Below are 23,720 nucleotides of genomic sequence, written 5' to 3' on the forward strand. Positions count from 1 at the left end.
CAATCGCTGATATTCAGAAAATGATGCTATACAAAGTGGCGTGGGAGCTTGATATATACTGGGGTATGCTGACGTCACTGTAGTTGCGCGGGCAGGAAACTCCTGTTTAAAAATATAGACGATTTCACACTGAATAACTAGTGAGAGTCTTGATATATGTAAATAAGCTATCCATCAAACCATCTTTCTTGTTTGCTGCTAATTGGCCATGTGTGGACGGTGATGTGATCATGACAAAACGCCTACACGCAAATGGCTGCCAACTACTCCACCCCCAGGCTCCTCTTGACATCAGCCTGTGACATTCACATGGTGCTTCTAGAAAAGTACTGGCACTCTTCCAAACTTTCTACTTTTATCCCAGCGAGTAAACAAATCTGCCTGTCAAGCTCACCCACGAGATTTGCGGGGAAGATCTCGACGACCCCCGCACGCCATCAAAATGACAGACCAAAAGCAGAAAAGAAACGTCGTCTCGTCACTCACCTTCGCATTCCCAGATGACGACACCTCCAAGCCCAAGGTAGCTCTATTCCGCCGCAGCGCCAAAGTAAGGACCTATCCGTAAGCTCTACCCTTTCCCCTAGTTTTATGTACCTATTGACTGACTAACAGCCACCACCTCGCCCCCATCTCCGGTAACATCGACTCAACCGACAAAGACCCCCTCACAGCCGCCTGGCGCGAGCTCCACGAAGAGACGACGCTCACCCCGAGAAACCTAACCCTCTGGCGCATCGGCAAACCATTCACCTTTAGCGACTCCACCCTCAACCGCGAATGGACCGTCCACCCCTTCGCCTTCAAACTCAAACCCGCAAGCCAGGGCGGCCAAGGCGAATCAGCCATCCACACCGACTGGGAGCACGAAAGCTGGGAATGGCACGATCCGGCCTCCATCGTCGACGACGAGGCATTTGGCGGCGTGCCGCGCCTCCATGAGACCCTGCGCCGAGTCTTCCCCGAGTGCGAGATGGATGAGCGCGCGGCGGAAGCCCTAGCGAGGGGACTAGAAAGGTTACAACAGGACCATAAGAGCGGGGCGCACGAGCTGACGGGTATCGCGCTGGCGATCTTCCGGGACGTCATCGCGCAGACGCACGAGATAGACGAGGGGTTTTGGCGGATGGCGCGCATGGCTGCATGGCATCTGGTCAAGAACGGCCGGGAGAGCATGGGCGCCGCGACGCTCAACGCGCTCCTCTCAATCCTAGTAGAACTAGACGAGATCTTGAACCAGACGACAGGCACCGAGCAGGAGCAAAAACGGGACCGGATACTCTCGACCATCGACGCGTATATCGCAAATCGGAAAGCCAACACCACCCGCGTCAAAGAAACATTCACCTCCTACATCCAAACCACGTTTCTGACGACAGAACCAAAACGAGACAGAATCACCATCCTCACACTATCCGCTAGCTCCACGACGCGAAACATCATCCTCGACGCCTTCGCCGCGCTAGACATCCCCACGCTCGAACTGCGGATCCTCGAATCAAGACCGCTCTTCGAAGGCGCTACCCTCGCTTCCTCCATCTACTCCCGCTTCCAGTCTCAGTTCGGCTCGACGGACAAGAAACTCGATATAAAAATCTACACGGATGCTGCAGCTGCGCTGGCCGCTCAGAACATCGACATCGTCCTCCTCGGTGCTGACCGCATTTGTTCGTCGAAAGGCGTAAGCAACAAAACCGGGTCATTGCCTCTCATGCTCAGCGCGAAGCATGTCGCACCAAGCGCGAAGATCCTTGTTCTCAGTCAGCTGGAAAAGGTGGTTGGGGGTGACGGGATCCTGGAAGATAAGATTGAGGATAACGACCCCGAAGAGGTATTTAGTGCGTGGCGCAATGAGAGGGTCGAAGGCACACAGGTGCTTGAAGATAGCTTGCCCAGTTCCGATATAGAAACGAACAATTCGGCCACTGTCCAAGTCAAGAATATCTATTTCGAATGGGTTCCGTTGACGTTGGTGGACGCCTTTGTGAGTGATGAAGGGGTTCTCAATGAGACAACCATCAAAAACAAGTCACAGCAGCTAGAAAAGCTGGGAAGCAAATACTTTGATGACTTATGATTCGACATATATTACCAAATCGACGTCGCTTATTGTCCATCAATCCAATAGATTCTTCACTATGTACATCAAATCCAGCACCAAAGCCACAACGGAAAGCGTCACAGAATGGTAGTATCTTCAAACAGCTCGTGGCAAAGCAACTCCCAAACACCGGCTGATCAAAGGCCTGCCTGGATCATAAAGGCTGCCTGAACGTAAAGCAAAATCAAAAAAAGGTATCATTAAATATCACGAACACGAGTCTGTCGTTTTGCCGTGCCAATATGCGTGTTGTGCACCTTCGTAGCGAATTTGAGACTAGTCAACGTCTCTGCGAGGTGAGCCTGCAATGGGCTGCACATCACAAACATGAGAGTCTTGGAGTTTCCACCCAGTGAAAATTGAAGCAGGTAAGTGAGCTATGAAATGGAGTCAGTAAGTTGAACATTGACAGGAGGCAAAAATAAACAAACCTTGCTGTTGCGGTAGGGAATGTGGCCACCTTCCTTTCCTTGTCCGAGAGCTGCAATGACATCTCCGAGGCAGCTCAGACTGCGATTGATGTTCTGTGTCTCCTTCAGTCTCTCCCCGGTTGCCTGGCTGTGACTGAGCCGTTCGCTACCGGCCAGATCCACTAAGTTCAGGGTTCCCTCGCTTCGTTCGCCGGTAATGCGGTTTTCACCAAGGAGCTTAAGAATGAAGACCGAGTGTGACCGAGAAGATCTCTCGTTGGCCTTGGTGGCCGCCACGGACCGATTGGCGGCAGCTCGTTTCAAAATAGATTCTACCATCTCGGGCGACTCCAGCCGAACAGTGGTGATGTCGGTGATCATCGTCTTACATCTCTGCATGTCGTGGCGGATCTCGTGTTTCTTCTTGTCCAGCTCTTCCGCCTTGCCCAGAAGGTCGTTCAAATTTTCGTTGTACACCTCCACGAAGTTGCCCTCCATGGTGTACCTCCAGCCCTTTTCTTCCAGGCTCTGAGCGGTCTGGTAGATCTGATGTACTGCCCTGGGGATCATGCCATCAAGGGAAGACATGGTATATGTCTTACCACTGCCCGTCTGACCATAGCAGAAGATGCAGACATTGTACCCATCGAGGGCACTCTGTACGAGTTGGCTGATTTCCTCGAACACTTCAGCATTCTGAGTGGAGGGTCCGAAGACACGATCAAAGGAGAAATTGTTGTTCTTTCGGGTGACGGTGCCGAGAGCGCTTCTCTCCTCTGGGCCCAGAAGACAAATCTCTTTGCACTCTTCTGACTGGTCCGGATACTCGATTTGAGCGGTTTCCGCAACTTCCGACTCTAGAGACGGGCGCACTCGGCAAAACACCCGAATGTTGCCTTTGAGCTCCTGCACCTGATTGTGCAGCTTCCTTCTCAAAGTTTCCTCCTTCCTCAGCTTCTCCTTTGTCGCCTCAGTTTCAGCCAGGGCATCATTCATTTGCTGGTTGAGACGCTCAAAGGCCTGAGACTGCTCTTCCCGTCCAGATTCCAGGAATTCTATTCTTGCCTTCAATGCGCGGACCGAGGACTCGAGTGTAACGCTGTTGCAGCTTGCTGTGTCTAGGTTCTGCCGCAAATCGTGATTTGTTTTCCGCTCACGCTCCAGGTCTTCTCGAACGCCCTGTAAAGCTTGCTGGAGCTTGGCAATTTCCCTGTCCTTTCGTTCTAGCTCAAGGAGGGAACGTTGCGAGTCGATCGCAGTCTGCGAGGTGATTTGGTTGATCTCTTGGAGTCGAACAGCTTTTTCGTCGTTTATTTGCTGCTCGAATTGGCGCCTCAGTTCGCGGAGTTCGTCTTGGTGCTGGTTGTCTAATGCCTGCAGCTGTTGCCTGCTCTCTTGTCTGACAGTCTCGATTTCGGCGCGTTGCTGGCGTTCTACATCGTCCATGGCAATCTCATGGTCCCTTCTAGCGTCCTTCAGGGCTCCCTCGGCGGCATCTAGTCGTCCCTTCGTGGTCTCGAGTTCCACCCGTAATGAGAGGTTTGTGTCGGTCAGTTCCTTTCGTGTTGCCTCCAACTCGCTCACTGTAACAAATGTCAGCACACCTGCAGCTCGAACGGGTATCCGCACTCACCTCTGCTTTTGTACAATTCAACGGTCTCTTTCAGACCGAAACTCTCTTGTCCGGCCTGGCTGACTCGTGAGACGAAGGCATTGAAAAACTCCTCCATGGTCTTTTCGCGCGTAGCCTGATCCCACTCGGCGCCTGTAGAATAGTTAAACGTCTTGATCGAAGAATCTCTGTGCAGAAATGGTATGATAGGTGCTTTATTTTTCCTGGGGCGATGTTTGGGGGGAGATGCAGGCTTCTCTAACGTCTGTCTCACGGGGGAAGATACGGGAATCTTTGAGGGAGTGGGTTTAATGAGTCCGTCCTGCGCGGGGTGCAGGGATTTTAGGTCCAGCATGTCATGGGAGACGGGGTCCTTGGCCGACTGATCCAAAGCAGGACATGGAGATGACTCGAGTTGGTCAATTCGCAAAGGGGCCTCTTGAATACCAAGAAGCTTCTGCTGCGAGTCGGACCAATCGCACGACATCGTCCTGTCTTTACTATGCGGCGTAATAGGTGCAGGGTGGGAATAAATATCAAATAGGGAAAATAGGGACTGCCGCCTACCCTTTCTCTTTCCCAAAATGCTTGCAGCGAAATCCTCTTCTTCATGGGTATCCAAGGACGTTGCGGGCCGAGTGATGGAGTGACCGTTCGGCTTTCGGGGACCAGCAAGCGATGTGTGCGGTCGTGGTGCATGCGAAGGAGGTCGTGATCCGGGTCCAACGGTGGAGGAGAAATTCGTTCTGGTAGTCCGTGAAGCAGTCGAGGCCGACCGGGTCAGAGTTGATGATGCATAGGAATTAGTTCTCGTATGAACTCGTCCCATACTCGTGCCTGGACGTGACGGAGGAAGGCTTCCTGTTCCAGATCGGCTGGGCTCGGGGGCCTGTGTAGCGCTTCTAGCGCGGGTGGTGTCTGTTACCGTAAGAATGTGAAGTCGCTCTGTCAGATGCTATTGTGGTTCACATACGCGATAGACTCGACGCTTTACTCGCAATTGTGCCAGGTTGGGGCAGACCAGAGCGAGAATTGGTCATCCCCGATGTCATGCCGGCCATGGGGATGCGCGATTTACTTGTCGGTTTTGGTTGCGCCTGCTGGTCAAAAGATATAAGACTTTTGATACAATCGACTGCATTGGCCGAACTTACCATATGCTCGTTCTCCATGATGGTCAATTGCGTATGGAATTTTCACCGTTGACTGTTGGAATGGCCGGTCTATGACATCCGGATGGAGAGTGTGTAGAAGAAAGGAGTGTGTCTCAGAGCTGCAGAGAAGACAAAGACTCAACAGTGTATCAACTGGCTCTGCGGCATGTCAGGAGGTGGAGCAGCGAAGGGAGGAAGATAAATGGACTGCGACTCGGGACTAAGGTAGTAGTCTTCTGTTTAGGTGAGCCGAACAGTTTGCGATGATCGAATGTGTTTTTGGTTTCTGGAGTGACGGAAAGCGGTAAACAAACTCGGCTGACTCAGCACTCTTCCAGTGGGGGTGCACTAGTCCATATTTGGACAAGGCCCATCAGGCCCTCTTGTTCTTTCATTCGGCATCCTTCACGATAATAAAGAATGCAAATCGTTGTAAAAGAGCCTTTGACTTGTCCATTTTACTTCGTACTTTGACCGGTGTCTTCCTTGCAATAGTCTCTACAGGTACAAATCGTTTTACGAGTTTACGGCAATACTTCGTTGGTGCTCCTTTTCTTACCTCCTCCCCACTGCGCAGCGGGCACCCACTTCTCTCCCTTGTCTGGACTAACTAACGGCGGCTGGACTCTTGTGCGCAGACCGACAGCTTTCCCCATCCACCCCCAGTGATACAGTTACATACACGGTCTCCCTTTTTCTCCGTCAACTGCATCTTGTGCCTTTGATTGCATTATATTTTCTTTCTTTGTATTGTTCTCCTATAAGCCGGTGCCATGTCTGGTCGCTTTGTTCGTTCATCCAAATACCGTGAGCTTGACCGATCCCTTCCCCTCAGGCTGCCCGCGATCTGACAGGTATCAGGACACGTCTTCGGACGACCGACGAGAAAGGTATTTACGCACAGAAACTCCTGCTTAATCACACGTTCTGGCAACGACTCATTGATGCGCAGGATCAATGCTATGATAACCTTCGCATCTCGAAAAATGCTTGGGATACCAACCTTGTCAAGGTCCGCCTCCGCCGGCATCCCGATTATCCCCCCTGAAGACAGTCTAACCCCCGAGCTAGGTCAACCCTCGGTACCTCTCCGTGAATTGGGAAGCCGGTGGTGGTGGTGCATTTGCTGTCATTCCTCTTGAAGAGCGAGGCAAGCTACCCGAGAGAATACCTTTGTTCAGGGGTCATACTGCAGTCGTTCTGGACACCGACTGGTGAGCATCTGTCGCCTACTGTTAATTTCGCCAGGAGAAAACCAACATATCCCAGGAACCCCTTCAACGATGACTTGATTGCCTCTGGTTCCGACGACGGCAAGGTGAGTTGATCATAGTTCTATGCTTTCAGGGCACTAACTCATATTGGCTTTGTTCTAGGTCTTGCTTTGGCGAGTTCCCGAAGGCTTCACCCTCAGGCCGGACGTCGAACCTGACGAAGTACAAGACATTGCACCCGTTGGGAAGCTGAGTGGTCACCCAAAGTTGGTCTCCGCGGTCCCTTGACGTTCTTGTCTCTGGTCGGTCCTAATTTCTGTCGCAGGAAGATTGGGCACGTGCTCTTCAACCCCGCCGCAGAAAACATCCTCGCGACTGCCTCTGGCGACTTCACTGTTAAGATTTGGGATATCGAAGCCGGAGCCTCCAAATTGACGTTGAACTTGGGAGATATTGTCCAGTCTCAAGCGTGGAGCGCTAATGGTTCCCTGCTGGTCACCACCTCGCGAGACAAGAAGCTGCGGATCTGGGATGTTCGTCAGGAGCGACCCGCTCACGAAACCCAGGGACACTCGGGTGCAAAGAACAGTCGTGTTGTATGGCTGGGCGAGCGCGATCGCATTGCGACTACCGGTTTCTCCAAGATGAGCGATCGCCAGCTGGCGCTCTGGGATATTCGTGCCCCTCGCGAACCCATCAATGGCTTCAAGACTCTTGACTCGATCTCTGGTGTGTGCATGCCATTCTGGGACGATGGCACTCAATGTCTGTACCTGGCTGGTAGAGGGTGAGTTGTGATTTCTTCACGATGTTCAGCTGCGATGGTCTGGGTCTGTACTGATCACTACTAGCGACGGAAACATCCGCTACTTCGAATTGGAAAATGACAAGTTCGAGTTCCTTGCCGAATACAAGTCCGCCGACCCCCAGCGTGGTATTGCTTTCATGCCCAAGCGAGGTGTGAACCCCCACGAGAACGAGATCACCCGCGCTTTCAAGACTGTCAACGACAGCTACATCGAACCAGTCTCCTTCATCGTCCCTCGCCGGTCAGAAAACTTCCAAGATGATATCTACCCCCCTACTATAGGTTTGAAGCCCGCTATGGGCCCGTCGGACTGGTTCGCTGGAAAGGAAGCCATCCCGCCCAAGATTTCCATGGCCAGCCTTTACGAAGGCGGGGGTCTGAAGGAAGTCACAGGTGTACAAGAGCAGCCTACCCCTACTACGAGTGCTCCTGAACCCAAGGCTGAACCTGAACCAAAGCCCGCCGAACCTGTCGCTGCAAAGAAGGCCGCTGAACCTGTCTCGACACCCACACCCGTCATCAAGCCGGAGGTGTCCATGAAGGAGCAAGGTGCTTCAATGGCCGCCATGGTGAACAAGTTTGCCGACCAGGAAGATGATGCCGAGCCAGTGGATGACGATTCCAGCTTTGAGGAAATCTCCAAGCCAACTGATCGGGCTGCTCGTTCCGCAGATAACGCGTCGCCCTCGATTAAGACCAGCCCATGGCAACAGAAGGAAGAGGCGAAGTCGCAGGCTAGTCCTGCTCCGGTAAGCTTCTTTCCTCCAAATCTTCCGCGGCCAAACACTAATCAAAACAGGCCTCTCCCGTCGTCGCCGAACGAAGCACCCCTACCGTGTCCACTCCTACCACCACAACGCCCCCTCCATCTGCAGGCTCGACTCTTCAGACCGGTGCTACTGTTGCCGCCGACGCCGTCCAGCGCGAGGTCTCAGCCATCAAGGACCTGCTCGCGGAGCAAACCAAGATTATTGCATCGCAGGCGGAGCAGATGCAGAACCTGACTGCGGAGATCGAATCTCTCAAGGCCAAGCTGGGCTAGCCAATTTCTTTTCCGTGATAGCCTCTGCCATGTAGTGTATTCTAACTTGTGTGCGTCGGGGACGTTTCGCAACCTAAAAGAATCCGTCCTCTTCGTTTGTTCATAACCATAGTCGGTGTCTTATATTCTCGCGGGCTTATAGCATGTTGCAATGTCAATACCACTTCATATCGAGTTTACTCTCCTTTTGTTTCGAACCACTGGATCTAAAAGAGCCATGCGGAGTTGTCACCGAGGTTGTTATGGCCATATGATAGTCAAGCTAAGTCGTAACGCCTTGACGATATCAGTGCCAGGCGCACCCACACTACGAAGAAGCTCAGTCTGGTGAAGATGCTACTGCTACTGCAAGTGAGCCTTCCGAGTCTTCGTCTCCCGAGTCTTCGTCTCCCGAGTCTTCTGAGACTTCAGGGGTGTCTGGGAGGCGCAGAAACAAGCTTCGCAGGATGCGGGATGAGTAGGGAGAGGCAAAACTCTCCAAGACAGTTCTTGCTAAGGCTCCGACTTCTTTTTCAACAGCTTTTTGTAGCTCTCTCAGCAAAAGCTTGTGTGAGCCGATTCGCGAGGAGGAGAAGGAGATAACATCTCTGAAAGAGTTACGTACGCAGACGAATAACTTGAGAACGCTGATGAAGGAGCAGACGAGCCGTATTCTACAGCTTCTCCAGGAGATGAAAGAAGCAGATCCAGATATGAAGGTTAGCAAGCTTGAGTGTTGAGTGGTGAGCGAGGAACTCGCTTAGCAATTCATTGACTGCCACTATCTTATTTAACAACTGTGCTCCCATCATAAGGGCTAAGGATATTACTCCTAATTTGGGTTACTGCTGTGTCATCTTAGAATCACTGTCAGCGTCTGATGGAGCGTCCATTTAGTACTATTCAACGTATATGTACATGTAGATTGGGTGGGTACTGCGCGATGCGAGTAGAATATGAAACGCCGTAAGCACTTCATAGATCTCTATCTAGTAAGTAGCGAGGACGAGACATCGAGTGTCCTGGGATCACGCCCATCGACTAGCCTCTCGCTCTCGTTCCACACGCGCAGCACGTGCCGAATCTGGCTCCTCGTCTTCATATTTGTAGCTGAGCCGTCGGCCTCCGGCCAGGATACGCTCTTGCCGGTTGTCGCGCCTGCGACTGGATTTACTCTCTGCGTTCATTGCTTCCCGCCGCTGCTGCTCCTTGAGCATTCGTTCGCGATTACGAGCCTCACGCTCCAGCGTATGTGGGTCCTTCTCGGGCTCGGAGGTCTTGGGCGGTGCTTTATCTCTGGAGCTGTCTTTGTCTCTGTCGCTGCCGTCCTCGCGGTCTCGCTTAATACGTCGGGAATGGTGGCGAGAGGAATAGTCACTATCAGCAGGGGACTGAGTTCGGTCGCGCCGAGAGCGTTTCCGATCCCTGTCCCGCTCGCGGTCTCGGTCCCGGTGGCGATCGCGGTCTTTTTCGCGTTCACGGTATCGATCGCGATCCCGGTCGCGGTCTCGGTCGCGGTTACGCTCTCTTTCTCTTTCTCTGTCACGATCGCGATCATGATCTCTATCACGATCACGGTCACGATCTCGCCGTCTGGCGTCTCTGTCTCTGTCTCGGTCCCTGTCTCGATCACGTTCTTCTTCGCGGCGACTGGAGCGGTCCTTTCGCGAGACAGACGCTCTGCTCTCCGAGCGGGAGGCAGGCTCCTCTAGAATCCGCGAAAGACGATCGACGTCATGCGAATCTCCGTTGCGGCTGCGGCTCCGGCTTCGGCTGCGACTACGGCGATGGGATCGATGGGACCGACGTGCATTTCTGCCCTCCCGTTCCTTGTCCCGTCGGTGAGACAATCGTTTCGAATCAATAGACGGAGAACGAGAGCGGCGGTCAACCTCGGCCTCAGAGGGCTCGTCGTATTTGTCTTCTCGACGGGGTCTTCTGGGCGCATCACGCCTACGTCCGCGATCGTCGGCGTCCTTATCCACCGTTGGTGAGCGCTGACGGACGGAGCGGCGGCCATCCACATCGGACGGACCGGGAGATCGGGATCGACTCTTCGGTCTAGAGGGAGACCTGGCTCTTGATCTTGATCTTGATCTCGATTTCGACCTGGTCCGCGTCCGTGCATCTTCGTGGGGCGTTGTTGGGGTTGCACTACATCAATATGTCAGGTTACAATGCAGATTGACGAGCCGCTGTACGACGGTACGACTTACCTCTGTTCGCTTCTTAGTGACGCACCTGAAGGTCGTCCCTGAGCAAAATAGTTCCGTTGTCTTAGAACACTGGTGTTAGGGAGACCCTCACGCATTGCTCTGGGAGCGGCAGGGGCTCCTTCGACTCCCTGACCCCGCGGTTCCTGCTGCATGTTTGGCCCGCCCATAAAATGAGCACCCCCAAACCCACCCCCGCGGCCTCCTGAAAATTGTCCGCGCATATAGCCTCGTCCATATCCCATTCCCATGTGGCCAGGCATGCCCATCGAAGCATTGGGCATCATTTGATAATGGTTGGACTGATCAAGACTGTCGATGGTAGGGATCCCTCGCAATTGGGTTTCCTCTTCCCCAGTACTTCCATCGGCAGCGGGTCTGTCTGCAGATATAGCCTCTGCCTCTGCTGCAGTATCCCCAGAAGCTTCCTGAGAAGAAGCTGCCTCGTTCGACGGCTCCTGGCCAGGCTTAATTTGTCCATCGCCGGATGCAACCTGTGTGTCGTCGGCGCGTCTTTCCGTAGCGCTAGAATCGTCCTGCGATATTCCAGCGGGGCCAACTTCCTGCGACTGGCCTGTCGTGTCTTGATCAAAGTCAGAAGAATTAGGGGGTAGGGACGCTGCGTAGTTAGCATTATTGGGGTAGTTAGGATGCATATGCCCAGCAAAGCCGCCACGACCACGGCCGCCAGGAACAAACCCACGGCCGCGGCCTCGGAAATTGCCTCTGCCATAACCGGGGCCATAGTACCCGTTCTGAAAATCTTGGCTAGGGAACTGTTGTTGCTGCATTTGAGCATGAACTCCGTTGGGTTGAGACATATTATATCCGCCAAATCCAGAAGGACCCCCATACTGCGGGCCCATACCATTTGCGAAAGCATTTGGATTGAATTTATCTTGGCCTCCATTCCACATATTGTTTTGAGAGCCGTCCCATCCCCCATACATCCCTTGACTAGCGTCGAAATTCATTCCCATATTCATGCCACTGTTCATGCCATTCATGTTCATCCCGTAGCCTCCAAGCATACCCTGATTCGCGGCCATTGGGTCCATTCCCATACCAGACATTGCTGGAGTTATCATGTCAGCGTCTGAATGTTTTCAAGAGACAGATGAAGAGGAACCTACCCATTGGGTTGGGGAAGTTGAACATGCCGTTCGCCATGAACTGGGCCATTGGATTGAAATCGCCGCTGGCGTTGTTCCAAGCCATATTTGGAAAGGCGCCGGGTCCCATGTTGAATCCCATGGCATTGGGGAACATCGGTGTCGGGCCTTGTGCCTGAGGCATCCCTTCATCCGCGGGCTGGGGGAGCTGCGGCTCTTCCGTCGCATCTCCTTCGGCAGGTCTGTTTTCCTCTGTAGCCTCATCTGCCTGACCTGCCTCGGCCGGGCCATTTTCTGCTTGCTCGTTCTGTTTCAACGAATTAGCCATCGCCAAATATATGGAAGTAACCACCAACAACGTACTTCAATAGAAGGCATGGGTACTGCTGCTTGGTTCATATCTGTCACGTTCTCAGCAACAGTGTCCGACGGCTCTGCACCGGTCACAACAGTAGATGACCCGTTCCCTGCGACATCACTGCTGTGGAGTTTGTCCTCCGGTATCTCCGCCACCGTGTTGCTTGCCGGGGCTTCGGACACGGCTGGTGTCTCTGACTGAGCCGGGGTCACATCTGCAGGCGTCACTCCGTTCGAGATCGCAGGCGTAGCGGATTGTCGCTCCTTTTCGCGTTTCTTTTCTTCCGTGCGAAGAAAGGCTTTGAGGGTCGTTCGTAGAGCTTTGTTTGGCTTGCATAAGTCGGAGGAGATGGGAGTATGTGCGCACACGGGGCACGTTTCGGGAAGCGATATCTGGCCTACAGTCGGACGGTCAATAGATGTAACGGCTAAGGTCGTTCGGGACTAGCAGGTGCGTACAGTTTTCACATATGGCCTGATCGCAGCAGGGCAAGCGGAACGCATTAACGGCAAGTTTGTTGCAGATAGCGCATCTCAGCTTGAATGGAATTTCATCCTGAGTGAGGGAGCTGATGGGACGAAACCGGCACATTAGATCACGAACATAACCTATAGACCTCGATTACCCCAGCATGCACTCACCTTGCGATGTCCATCAAGCCCGCAGGCTGGTCCGCCACAGCCATTGAGAGTGTTCAAAGCCAGTCAATGATAGTAATGAACGTGAAGAATCGCGCAGCACCTGGGCTTACGACCGGCAAACAGAGGCCAAAATGGCAATATCAAAGATCACGCCAGGGTCCACCATCAAGATGAGGTAGTATCCATCTCAACGGCTCCGGGAGCCAATATAGAGCGTTGCCTTGTAGAGCAGTCTATCTGTTGACCAAATTTGGTTGGAGGTGAACTTGAGGTGGTTGGTATGGAGAAACAAAAGTCCGGTCAGCTTTGTATTATTTAGCATTTTTTCTCCCGCATCCCACTTAATTTTATGTCCCGCTTTGACTTTCCACCCATTATCTGCATCCGCTTTACGGAATAGTGATAGAGATCACAACAACATGACAATATTGAACAATAACATGAACTATGCATATCAACTGGTTGCACGCTACTACTGCGCTGGCCCTGTCGTCTAGCTGGCTTCAATATCACACTGACTCAAAAAGACTACAGAAGGTAGAGACATCGTTGGGTAAGGCTGTTTGCCCGCCAGGCTACCAGAGCAACAGCACCAACGACGCGCCATCAGATTAGATCAAGTAATTTTCACCTTCATCGACACGGAGGCACGTTCGGGCAAGATCAGCGGCGATACCACTTGGTTTCTGCTCGCTGGAACTCGCCTTTCCTGCGTCTTGGGAGCTCTTTTATCATCATCGGCAGTCGTGGTACATGTTGTTAGCAAAATTAAAAAAGAAATTGTTGTTATAAAAACATGCACATGCGACTACATTGGGACATGGAGGAGCAGGAAAAACATCAAAGAAAGGATAAACCATGGAATCCTCCTCTAAGGCTGTTGTTGGATCAGTAGTTGCATCATCGACAGTGACTCGAAGGACAGAATCACGGGCTGAAACCAAGCCCAGCATAGAAGGCCCAATCAACGCGCTGTCCGTCCGAGACGCCTTTATGGGCGAAGTGGCGATGAGAGGCTTGTTCAAGTAATCGAGGGCAATCAGATTGAACAGGAAAATAGACCATAAAGCAGTCAGTCACCAGAAATGAAATCAGGACAAAACAACAAAGTAATGCATGAAGATCAGGGGGAGGGTTGATGCAGAAAGAAATGTTCGAGAAGCCTTGGTAGTGGGCTACGGGTTGATTAAGGCTGTCGATGACGGTAAGGGAATAGGATCACAATGGATGCACAAATCACAAAAAAGAGATAAAAAAACCTAAGGCATTCCACAATTTTAGCGCGACAGTGGAAGGCGGGCGCAGGGTTAAAAAGGGCAGCTGCTGCCCCGGAAGAAAGAAACCCGGCCTGTTCTTCTGATACCTGTTATCGACACGCGCTTTTCCACCCCTTGGCACACGCACTCCCAAGATCTTCTTTCCCTCTATCTGTCGGTACTTGCTACTGAAGAAGCTCGGGCCATCCGTGGCGCGCGATATAAACATTTATTATTATTTATTATCCATCCTTACTATCTGGGTGCCGTCGCGACTGTGATCTTGTCACATCCATCCCAAGGCATTGAGGTCTTGCAAGGGACGCGGTGATATTCACTTTGCAATTGCTTGACGTCCTTTTTGTGATGTATCTCCTCGAGTCCCGTTATATGTCCTCATACATATACGTGAAGTCAACTTAAGACGGTCCCCGGAAAACAAGGTACTACCCCATACTGCAACTATACGCCCCAAACTCAACTACGGCAGTGTCCACATACACAAAGGGAAATAGCCTTTGCTAAAGCGTCATCCTAGCAATGACAGATCAGGACAGCACCTACAGACCCCGTTCACCCGATCTTTCCACCTTCCAGCCCTCTATTCCTCCCGCCGTTAACTCTCCCATCTATCCTCTCGCGAGTCCTCTGGCACACCGCGCTTCCTACGACTCCTCACCTTTCTTTACCCCGCAATATCAGCAACCACCGGCCCCGCTTGGTCGGGTCCCTCAGCAGTACATACCACCATTCATAGACCCAAACTCTCCTCTTTCACCGGACATGGCTCGTCGATCCTCCCGTCTGGCACGCGCAACCGAGGTCGCGCCCATGCCAGAGGTCGCATACGCGCAGCCAATGCTCTCGGAAGAGCCGCAGCAGCTCCCTCCGCCGCAACCTAACCAGGTGGCCACCATTGAGGTGAAGACAAAGTTTCCCGTCGCGCGTATCAAGCGTATCATGCAAGCAGACGAGGATGTCGGAAAGGTGGCACAAGTAACTCCCATTGCTGTCTGTACGTGTATCCCGCTTCAGTTCGTCCCCGGGCCTCTTGAACTTGTACTGACTTCTATCGTGTCATAGCGAAAGCCTTGGAACTCTTCATGATTTCTCTGGTCACCAAGGCAGCCAAAGAAGCTAGAGATCGCAACTCGAAACGCGTGACCGCGTCGCATCTGAAACAAGCGGTCGTCAAGGATGAAGTTCTGGATTTCCTGGCCGACATAATCGCCAAGGTTCCCGACCAACCTACCGGTGGAAGGAAGCATGATGACGATGGCAGCGACCAGAACGAGCAACCAAAGCGAAAGCGAGGCGGGCGGCGGCCCAAGGAAGATAGTGACTAAGGCTTGTCTTTAAATCTGAGACATGACCTTCTTTCAATTTTCTCCTCATTTTTTTCTTCATGAACGACTTGATGGGTGATATCTTAGACGGGAATGGAGAGCGGGCGTATACTCATTTGGCGTTATGCTGGTACGCATGGTCGGGCTTGCATCTATTTCTGTTGATGTGAATAAGTACTTTTAGCTCTGGTTCATTGCCGTTGGTTCCTGGATCTGAGTTCATTTGTCATCTCAATTTCTTTCTATTATCGTTGGGCAGTGCCCACTCTTACTGTTGTACCTCATTGGCTTGCGAGGATGCAGCATGATTCTTGACGACTGTCAGGATGGATGATCAATAGTTCATGAGCCACATCAAGAGTATGATTATTGGGTCAGAAATGCAGACCCTCGTTGTCAAAGCCTTGTCCGAATGGTGCGTCTCGATTGCGCGTAGTTGGAGACTTGGAGTACATGGCTCTATACCTGAAAAGGACTCGTGGGTCGACATGCATGATCTATCCCCTAGGACGTGACTGCGCTATTCCCCTTTAGGCACTACTGTTGTCTCAAGCCCACTGCTCCTCCATCCTCAGTCCTCGCTTGACAGGCGATTGTGGTCGACGAAGGATATCAGAAGTAATATGCAGCTGTCACAGAACGATGGACTTTGTATGTTCCGTCTCCTGACTCTCCGTCCCTTGACATCTCGCCAGATCTCTGTCGCGACTAACCAATAATAGTGGTCTCGTCTCATTGGTGGCTCCCGTTCGCTGTCAACCAAGAGCTTTCGTGCTACGTCGCCCACTGAGAGATTAACAGCTTTCAAGCAGACGTGCAATACTCTGCAAGTAGGTCTTGTATTGTTTCAGCAGCTTTAAAAAGCGAGAAGGCTAACCCTCTCGCTACCTTCGACAGCAAATATGGCGTTCCACCACCACCCCGTCCGGAAACCTATCAGCTGGAACTCAAGCGCGCATCTACATTGAGCGGCTGAACTCCATCCTGAGCGACGAATCGCGAGGTCCCGCACCTCACCCATGCCTAGCATATGCTGCATCCTCCCAGATCTTCGTGACCATCACGAAAGTCGCCTTGTCGTCCTACGATGGTGGCCAGGTTGGCACGCTCCGGGCCGCGGCTATCTTCTTCAACACCCTGATCGATTCGGAGGTGGATGGCGTTGTTGACAACCGGCTATTTGCGCGGGCTTTGGTGGATTTGGTCAGACGTGCAGAGAAGCATGACGAGGATGTCGAAGGCAGACTGGTGGAACTCTTGTTTGGTGTCGCCAATAACATTCGTTTACAGCCTAGCATATTACCAGCTTGGTTTGCTCCAAGGTCTGACGACCAGGATAAGGAGAGGCAATCCAATACGGGGACGGAATTTGCTGGCGCGACAAGGACGAACGACTTTCCTTTATTTTATCTGCTGGTGCAGTACGTGCATCATGCGGGCAGGGCGGGCGATTTCGCTCGGACGGGCCTACTGTATCTGATTGAGACAGCGTCCAGGTCCAAGATTCTGGAGAGATGGTTGATCGAAAGTGATCTTGCAACTCTTATGGCTACGGGTTTAGGCGCGCTGTACAGTCAGCTGGGCAGGTTAGTAGGCAATCATATGGCTCGACTGAGACCGGGACCAGACTAACAGATATCCTAGCCTGTCCTTTGGTACGACCGAAGAAGAAAACCTTCCACATATCGTCGCGTTGTCAGACCATGCAAGACATGAAAGCGCCCTTCCGCCCCGGCTCGATGCGACCATGGATTCGTTTATGTCGTATCTGTTGTTCTGGCAGGACACGATCGACCATTGTAAATCTGCGGAAGTGAATGGTACTCTCTTGGACCATTTCCAGGTCTTGTTTCTAGAGCAACTTCTGTTGGTTCCCCCTTTTGCAACATTTCTAACTGATCTTCCTGGTGTTTTCTGACTATGTTAGGTACCCATCGCTACTGGAATCATCCGACGTGGAAGGTGGCTCTACTGCTGCGGTGCTCACCTATCTATACCGTATCCTTGAGTCAATCGAACAACATGACCTGGTTCACCGTATTCTACATTTTTTGCTTGCGTCGCCGTCCGACTCACAGCCTACGTCAAAAGGGGACATGTCGTCCAGCCGACGAAAGTCTCTGGACGTCCTGGCTGCCTTCTCGGAGGGAGCGGCTCGGCCGTCTCCATCTCTCTTCAACCTCAGAGACCTTGCACTTCTTGGACTCCAGTCCACCAATCGTCAAACAGTGTTGGCTACGCTACGTTTGCTGACGGTTGTCTTACAACGACATCACTCTTTCGCCCGATCCTTGGTCCGGACGGATTCAAGTCAACCTGCCAAGCAGCGAACCGTTGGTGCACTGAATGCCGAGCTCGCACAGCTCCTGGGCTTGGCCACATCGATTGTCCACGACCCCACGCTGAATGATTCTTTTGAGAATTATCTAAAGGACGCGTCCTGGATATTGGAGGCGCGTCTCAGTATGTTACCGGCGGAATATGATCTTGAGGAGGATGGACCATTACAACTGCGAAGAGATGATCCCATCGTGCGAGAACTGTTGAACCTGCTAGGCACGTTTTTCACCAATAGTGTGATAGTGAACCTGGCGTTGACGGAAGTCTTGAAGAGCATCGCTTCCTCGCATCTTGTATCTCTTGATGGGTGGCTTCTTGTCGACCCGACGAAATATGATTACAGCGCCGCACCTACAACCGAGAGCGATTCGACCCTCGAAGTATTGAAACAGATCCAGCTAGCCTATCACGAACCCAGTTGGTCCAGCGCTGACGTGCCCATGCTCACCTGTGTCCTACACGGACTCGTGCAACAGATACAGGGATGGTGCAGGGACATATCAGACTTTGACATACTGGTTGCAGCTCGGCGCGACATCCTCCACCAAGAAAACGATCCGAGACAATCCCCTAGCCGGTCCCGACAAGCCTCTGTACCTCCCACAGGTGGTTCTTCCGAGAGACCAATTGCACGAATGGGGCAAGTTGGGTCTGACTTTGGATCTCCCCGCGGAAGAGCAGCCCGACCCTTGGACGTGCAGAGCGTTGCATCCACACCACGGCGCGCTGCGGCTAGATCACCAGCGCGGGATCCCTCTGTACTATCTGCCGCCACCCGGGAATCGTCCATGACCCGGCAATCTGCTGCAGACGAGCTGCGCAAGCGATTGGCCGAGCCTTTCCAGGTGAGGTCACAGCCACAGCGGCCCCGGAGCGAGGCAGACGATGCTGGAGACGTCATCGAACCAGCCGGCGTCCATACAGACCGCTCAGATGACGCGACCTTGGACAATCCATCCGAGTCAGCAACACTGGGACACATCCTGACTAATACTGTTATCTTGTATGAGTTCCTCCTGGAGCTATCGGCGATTGTACAAGCACGGGGAAGTCTATATGAAGAGGCGGGGTTTCTGGGAGTTGACGCTGCAGCCTGATAGTAGCCAAAAATAGCTGGGCTGTGCAATGGAGTTGTGGGCAGGTACCACGACTGGAACAGGATACCCATTTAACATTTGTTTTACACAGTACAGTAGAGTATAGAAAGTAGTATTGGACATATATACGAAGTATCTTAAAAGTTCCTGTCCGTTCAACCATAGGCCATCACTGCTATCCCCAGCAGAGAGATATCTCCTGTCCCCTTTCATCGAATATCCAGGATCAGTTTTATAGATGGTCCTCCAGCGCATCCCATTGGTGCCTATTTATGCCTGAGGCCCACTATTGTCGGGCACTAAAATGACCCCTGAATCCAGTCGTGTGCGCAAACCACAGTATCTGATTGGCTAGTGGTTGTGCTGAGTTCAAATTAGAATCATCCAAATTGTAGATCGTCAAAAAGGTGCGGTCTTCGACTAGGACAACATAGGGAAACAAAGCTGGAGAGGAGAATACCATTTTGCCATTGGGCCTCAATTGCAGCTGGAAAGCCGGGTGATCGGGGTTGAGTCGGACTGTACCTTAGGTCAGAAATAGGAGATGGTCTTGATTCCCTGGGGCTTCGTCATCCACTTCGCTTGTCCAGCTCAAACATCGCGTCAAAAGGGGCTTCCAGTCTCCTATTGATTACAGGTGCATTATTAGCCACTTGGCCACTGGACTATGTATCTAGACTTACAGTGGAGCTCTTGTCATGATGGCCTGTGGCTTGCTTGGTACTCCGTACTCCTTATCCTATTTCAATTTCTGATTTCCATTTCCGGTCTTCCAGCTTCCAGATCCCTCCGGCTTCTGCCCCCGCTTCCACTCCCCTGTGACCCTGTCAATCATCAGACTTGTAGGCTGCAACATATCCGATTCGACCAGAAATGATGTCGACCTAGTCATCATCTACGTAATTGCACTCTATACACGGCGCTCAAGTACAGCTACGGACTACAGTAGCGGAGCACATCACCAATTGCTACGACGGAGTACAGGCAATGATCCGCCCCGGCCATGGCTGCCGACGCCCATGATCCTCTCGACCGAGAGGATGCCCCGTTTCTCGATTCTTCCCCGGAAAGCAGCACCTCCAAACATCATACAGGGGACAAGGACGACGAAGCGGAAGTTAAGCATGTCTACAACGACAATGAGGACGAAGACGATGACGTCGACGATCGCAAGGGAACCAAAGCAATTGAGAAAATCCGCTTCCGCTTTATGGTTACCCTCTTTGCCATGATCCTCGCATTCGAGGTCGGCATCGTGATGGCCAATGGGCCCATGACTCGCATCTACGAGTCCATCGCCTGCCGGCAGTACTACGCCGAGTATGACCCGCGTCAGATCGCGGCCGACGGGCAGGTCCCTGAGTCGATGTGTAAGATCAAAGAGGTGCAGACGGAGCTGGCGGCCGTGAAGGGGTACATGGAGTTCTTTGACGGAGTTCTCAGTGCGTTTCTGGCGATTCCGTATGGTCTGCTGGCGGACCGGATCGGGAGGAAGCCGATTATCTGTTTGAGTATTCCAGCGTTTGCGCTCAATACGGGGATTATGTTTGCGGTCATGTGGTATTCGGATATCTTCCCGCTGAGGGCGGTTTGGGCGTCTTGTCTCGCTTGGTTGTTGGGTGGGGGGCCTGTTGTTGCCTTTGCGATTATCTGGACTATGATGTCGGATGTGACGGCGGAGGATGAAAGGTAGGTTTCTATGGTCTCGTGTCCTTTGGGAGGAAAAGTGGTGCTGATGTCTGCAGAGCTGCGATGTTCTTCCGCTTCGGCGTGGTCAGCATGGGCGCCGACTTCGCCTCCAGCGCCGTCAGTTCATGGATGATGACGTGGGATCCGTGGTTGCCCCTCATGATCGGCTGGGGCATTGTGCTGGCTGGTGTTCTTTGTGCGATCACACTCCCTGAAACTATGCATGTTTCGTCAGCTCGGCGTACAGAACGCTCGGCGAGCGTGGAACTCGCCCACCTGGCGTCTGGGAATGGCGACCAAAAGGGGGCCCCACAGAAAGAGGAACGGCAGATACACCCTGATGATAGTGATGTGGATAGCGTCGAAGGCGATCAATTGCCCTTTACCTTGCGATCTGCCGCCAAACGGCCCTTCCTGCGGAGGATGTACTCTCGCAGTCGCCATTATTTCACACCTTACTCTTTCATCCTCCGGAACAAGCAGATTGTACTCCTCCTCACGGCTTTTCTAGTCTACCGGCTGAGCCGAGGCTCGTCCTGGTTTCTGGTCCAGTACATTTCGACTCGGTATAAATGGACCCTCGCGGAAGCCAACCTTCTCATCTCCTTCAAACCGGCTCTGACCATCCCACTCTTCCTGTTCATCTTGCCGGCACTCTCTCGGCATCTCCTTCGCAGCATGCACACGAGCAAGAAGGATCTCCAGCTGGCCCGCGTCAGCATTATCTGCCTCTGCCTGGGTACGCTGGGGATCGGGCTGTCTCCGTCTATTGCTGCGTTGGTTCCCAGTCTGCTTGTGCAGACGGCGGGATCAGGCTTCCTCTACTTGATCCGATCGTTGATTACAACAATGGTGAAACAGGAAGAGACTGCGAGGTTATTCACTATTATTGAAGTGCTGCAGGCTGTGGGCAACGTTATCGCCAGTTTGTCCATCACTACGGTGTTCCAGTTGGGTCTGGAACTAGGAGGTTCCTGGATCGGCCTCGCCTGGATGATGACGAGCACAGCATTTGCATTAGTCGGTGCTGCGGTCTGGTGTTTCCGATTGCCTCCAGTCGTCGAGGGTAAAAGTGAGGCTGAACTTGCTGAAGTCTGATCTCAATGCATTCTTTCTTGGTTCCGTCGGAACGGACTTTATCATAGCATGGCGTTCTGTATATATATGGATGGCGCGATTATTTTCACCTGTATAGACTTTTTATCTGTAATATAGACATTTTCATCCATCATATTTGAACCGATACTGACGAGACTATTGTATCTGTCTGAAGAGTCCGTAGCCTGGTCGCCAAAGGGACAAGCTCTAAGTCAGGTGACTTCGCTTAAAGTGTCCTACCACAAACCATTTAGGATTCTCGTTGTCGCAGTTTACCTTCTTTATCCCTTTTGTTTTCAACGACATGACAGCCGGATTTGTGTCTCCAGATGATTTGTATGATTGTCTCACCAACTGTGTGGAGAAGCTACAATGCAGAGCTTCTACGACGAAGTGTATCAAGCATGAATATTGGAGGCTGTAGTAATAGGTAAGGACCACTTTGCGCGTCTTTCTTTCTTCCCTTCTCAAGATGAACAATCTTTCGCATATGTCTTACCTTACATCACATATTGTAAACATGGTGACTAGTTTTTACCTCATTCTGAAGAAATTACCCTCTCAGTTGGATATTCGATGTCAATAACAGTGTTGAAGCAATGCTGACTGAGTTGCAGATACGTGTTCCTAGACATTCGACAAACGATATCCGATGAGAGATGGCGTCAGGAAGGGCATGCTGAAGCCTCTTACCACCGTAGTTATCCTAGATCAGCTGCTTTGTAGCATTTAGTTCCATTAGATATTTGTCTTCTATCTCAAAAGTTCCATTTTTTTCTCGACTTTCTCCTCAGGCATCAGCTGGATGTATAGGGTTAGCGCCATGTGGTATCCCAAAACGGGTCTCTCACATGTGACAATTGAACAGCGTCATCTTACTCTCTCGCACTGCAACAGTTGTTACAATTTCGCTGGTCGCGATCCTTGTGTTAGCTCGCTCGTCTCTTCCCCGATAAGGACTCTTTCAGCTGCAAAAGTCCAGCCTAATTATCACTTCGTTAGCTCACCTCCGAGCAATGGCCGCAGTGCGTTCTGAGTAGATTCCGCTTTTGCTGTCCATTTTCGCCCTTGCTACTACACCCTCTTGACGCACCATTCCGCTATGGAGAAGTTCTCCCAATTTCGAGATCGGGGTTTGTATTCCCCTGTCTACCCCGCTGATTGTCATGAAGGCTAAGTGCCCGTGGTTGCAGGATCGGGCATTGCCCCATTTCTTCCCATCCCCTCTCAACCGCTGGGCTGGAAGCTCCCTCTTGGAATCTTCTTATTCTGCTTTCGCCTTCCACTGCTCATTTTTGTGTGCTTGAGTTATTTCCTCTTGCTTCAATGGTTGCCGATAGGCTCGTTAGGGAAGAAGGCTTCGCTATGGTGTATTCTCGGCGTCCCCAGTGTCTGGTGGATTGACCTCCAAGTGGACGGTGTGAGAAAGGGGTGCGCCACCTTCCCTTCCATTCACTACATACTGAAGCAGGACTGACCAGGTCCGACTTCGCAGATCGCTCTCAAAACAACATCAAGCACGTCTCCCCGGCCCCGGCTCCGTCATCGCCTCCTCCTTCACCTCCCCCATCGACCCGCTCTACCTGGCAGCCATCTTCGACCCCGTTTTCACAGTCTCATACCCCAACTCGCGCCGCGTCGAACACATCTCGCTTTTCCAGGCTATCCTGCGCGCATTTGCCGCCCCGCAAGTAAGACCGTCGCCCGGCGCGCGCCTCGTCGACATCGCAAGCCTACTGGAACAGTATCCCGGTCGGCCCATCGTTACCTTCCCCGAGTGCACCACGACCAACGCTCGCGGCGTCCTACCGCTGAGCTACTCGCTTCTGGGCGTTCCCGCGACGACCAAGATCTTCCCTATCAGCTTGCGGTATACACCGGGGGATGTGGTCACGCCGCTGCCTGGGAGCTACCTGAGTTTTCTGTGGAAGCTGTTGAGTCGGCCGACGCATTGTATACGTGTCCGGATCGCGGAGTGTGTGGTCCGGGGAGCGGTCAGCGCTGCGGACAAGGCAGCGGCGTCGGAGCTTGCCCGCCAGCCAAGCTACGATACCAATTACTTTGATGTCTTGGAGCAGAGCGATGGGGGTGCGCTTGCCCCTGGTGAGAAGGCGCTCCTGGACCAAGTCGCGGACGCTCTGGCTCGGCTGGGCAGGGTGAAACGTGTGGGATTGGGCGTCAAGGAGAAGCAGGATTTTCTTCGCTCGTGGACGAAGACGAGGCGGACGTGGTGAATTGCCGTCTGAGATT

The 23,720-nt window shown here is 52.4% G+C and overlaps 8 protein-coding genes across 8 annotated transcripts; 6 read left to right on the plus strand and 2 right to left on the minus strand.

The window, feature by feature from the left end:
• Positions 1-442: 442 nt before the first annotated feature.
• On the plus strand, positions 443-2,077 carry ALT_3669 (translation initiation factor eIF-2B subunit family protein; the record flags this gene model as incomplete). Its single annotated transcript, XM_033556403.2, has 2 exons — positions 443-564; positions 616-2,077. The coding sequence occupies 2 exons, from the start codon at positions 443-445 to the stop codon at positions 2,075-2,077; spliced, it is 1,584 nt and encodes a 527-aa protein (XP_033412294.2).
• A 224-nt stretch (positions 2,078-2,301) lies between these two features.
• Positions 2,302-5,295, minus strand: ALT_3670 (putative kinesin family protein (KlpA); the record flags this gene model as incomplete). Its single annotated transcript, XM_089599615.1, has 5 exons — positions 2,302-2,478; positions 2,533-4,094; positions 4,145-5,041; positions 5,097-5,220; positions 5,278-5,295. 5 exons carry the CDS (start codon positions 5,293-5,295, stop codon positions 2,302-2,304), a joined length of 2,778 nt encoding a protein of 925 aa, XP_089455953.1.
• Positions 5,296-6,050: 755 nt separating this feature from the next.
• On the plus strand, positions 6,051-8,341 carry ALT_3671 (coronin; the record flags this gene model as incomplete). The annotated part of the gene is made up of 8 exons (XM_089599616.1): positions 6,051-6,065; positions 6,113-6,289; positions 6,349-6,491; positions 6,547-6,595; positions 6,654-6,757; positions 6,817-7,278; positions 7,343-8,048; positions 8,099-8,341. 8 exons carry the CDS (start codon positions 6,051-6,053, stop codon positions 8,339-8,341), a joined length of 1,899 nt encoding a protein of 632 aa, XP_089455954.1.
• A 1,007-nt stretch (positions 8,342-9,348) lies between these two features.
• Positions 9,349-12,688, minus strand: ALT_3672 (RING finger protein; the record flags this gene model as incomplete). Its single annotated transcript, XM_033556400.2, has 6 exons — positions 9,349-10,474; positions 10,537-11,608; positions 11,667-11,952; positions 12,009-12,400; positions 12,462-12,571; positions 12,645-12,688. 6 exons carry the CDS (start codon positions 12,686-12,688, stop codon positions 9,349-9,351), a joined length of 3,030 nt encoding a protein of 1,009 aa, XP_033412291.2.
• Positions 12,689-14,440: 1,752 nt separating this feature from the next.
• nctA (negative cofactor 2 transcription regulator complex subunit BUR6) lies at positions 14,441-15,246 on the plus strand (the record flags this gene model as incomplete). Its single annotated transcript, XM_033556399.2, has 2 exons — positions 14,441-14,915; positions 14,984-15,246. 2 exons carry the CDS (start codon positions 14,441-14,443, stop codon positions 15,244-15,246), a joined length of 738 nt encoding a protein of 245 aa, XP_033412290.1.
• A 642-nt stretch (positions 15,247-15,888) lies between these two features.
• ALT_3674 (uncharacterized protein) lies at positions 15,889-18,683 on the plus strand (the record flags this gene model as incomplete). Its single annotated transcript, XM_033556398.2, has 5 exons — positions 15,889-15,897; positions 15,969-16,076; positions 16,144-16,832; positions 16,891-17,112; positions 17,174-18,683. The coding sequence occupies 5 exons, from the start codon at positions 15,889-15,891 to the stop codon at positions 18,681-18,683; spliced, it is 2,538 nt and encodes an 845-aa protein (XP_033412289.1).
• A 1,003-nt stretch (positions 18,684-19,686) lies between these two features.
• On the plus strand, positions 19,687-21,470 carry ALT_3675 (putative MFS transporter; the record flags this gene model as incomplete). The annotated part of the gene is made up of 2 exons (XM_033556397.2): positions 19,687-20,372; positions 20,429-21,470. 2 exons carry the CDS (start codon positions 19,687-19,689, stop codon positions 21,468-21,470), a joined length of 1,728 nt encoding a protein of 575 aa, XP_033412288.2.
• Positions 21,471-22,572: 1,102 nt separating this feature from the next.
• On the plus strand, positions 22,573-23,704 carry ALT_3676 (lysophosphatidic acid acyltransferase LOA1; the record flags this gene model as incomplete). The annotated part of the gene is made up of 3 exons (XM_033556396.2): positions 22,573-22,603; positions 22,664-22,901; positions 22,966-23,704. The coding sequence occupies 3 exons, from the start codon at positions 22,573-22,575 to the stop codon at positions 23,702-23,704; spliced, it is 1,008 nt and encodes a 335-aa protein (XP_033412287.2).
• Between the last annotated feature and the right edge of the window lie 16 nt (positions 23,705-23,720).

The sequence above is a fragment of the Aspergillus lentulus genome, assembly GCF_001445615.1.
Source record: "Aspergillus lentulus DNA, contig: Alt08, strain: IFM 54703, whole genome shotgun sequence".
Classification (NCBI taxonomy): Eukaryota; Fungi; Ascomycota; class Eurotiomycetes; order Eurotiales; family Aspergillaceae; genus Aspergillus; species Aspergillus lentulus.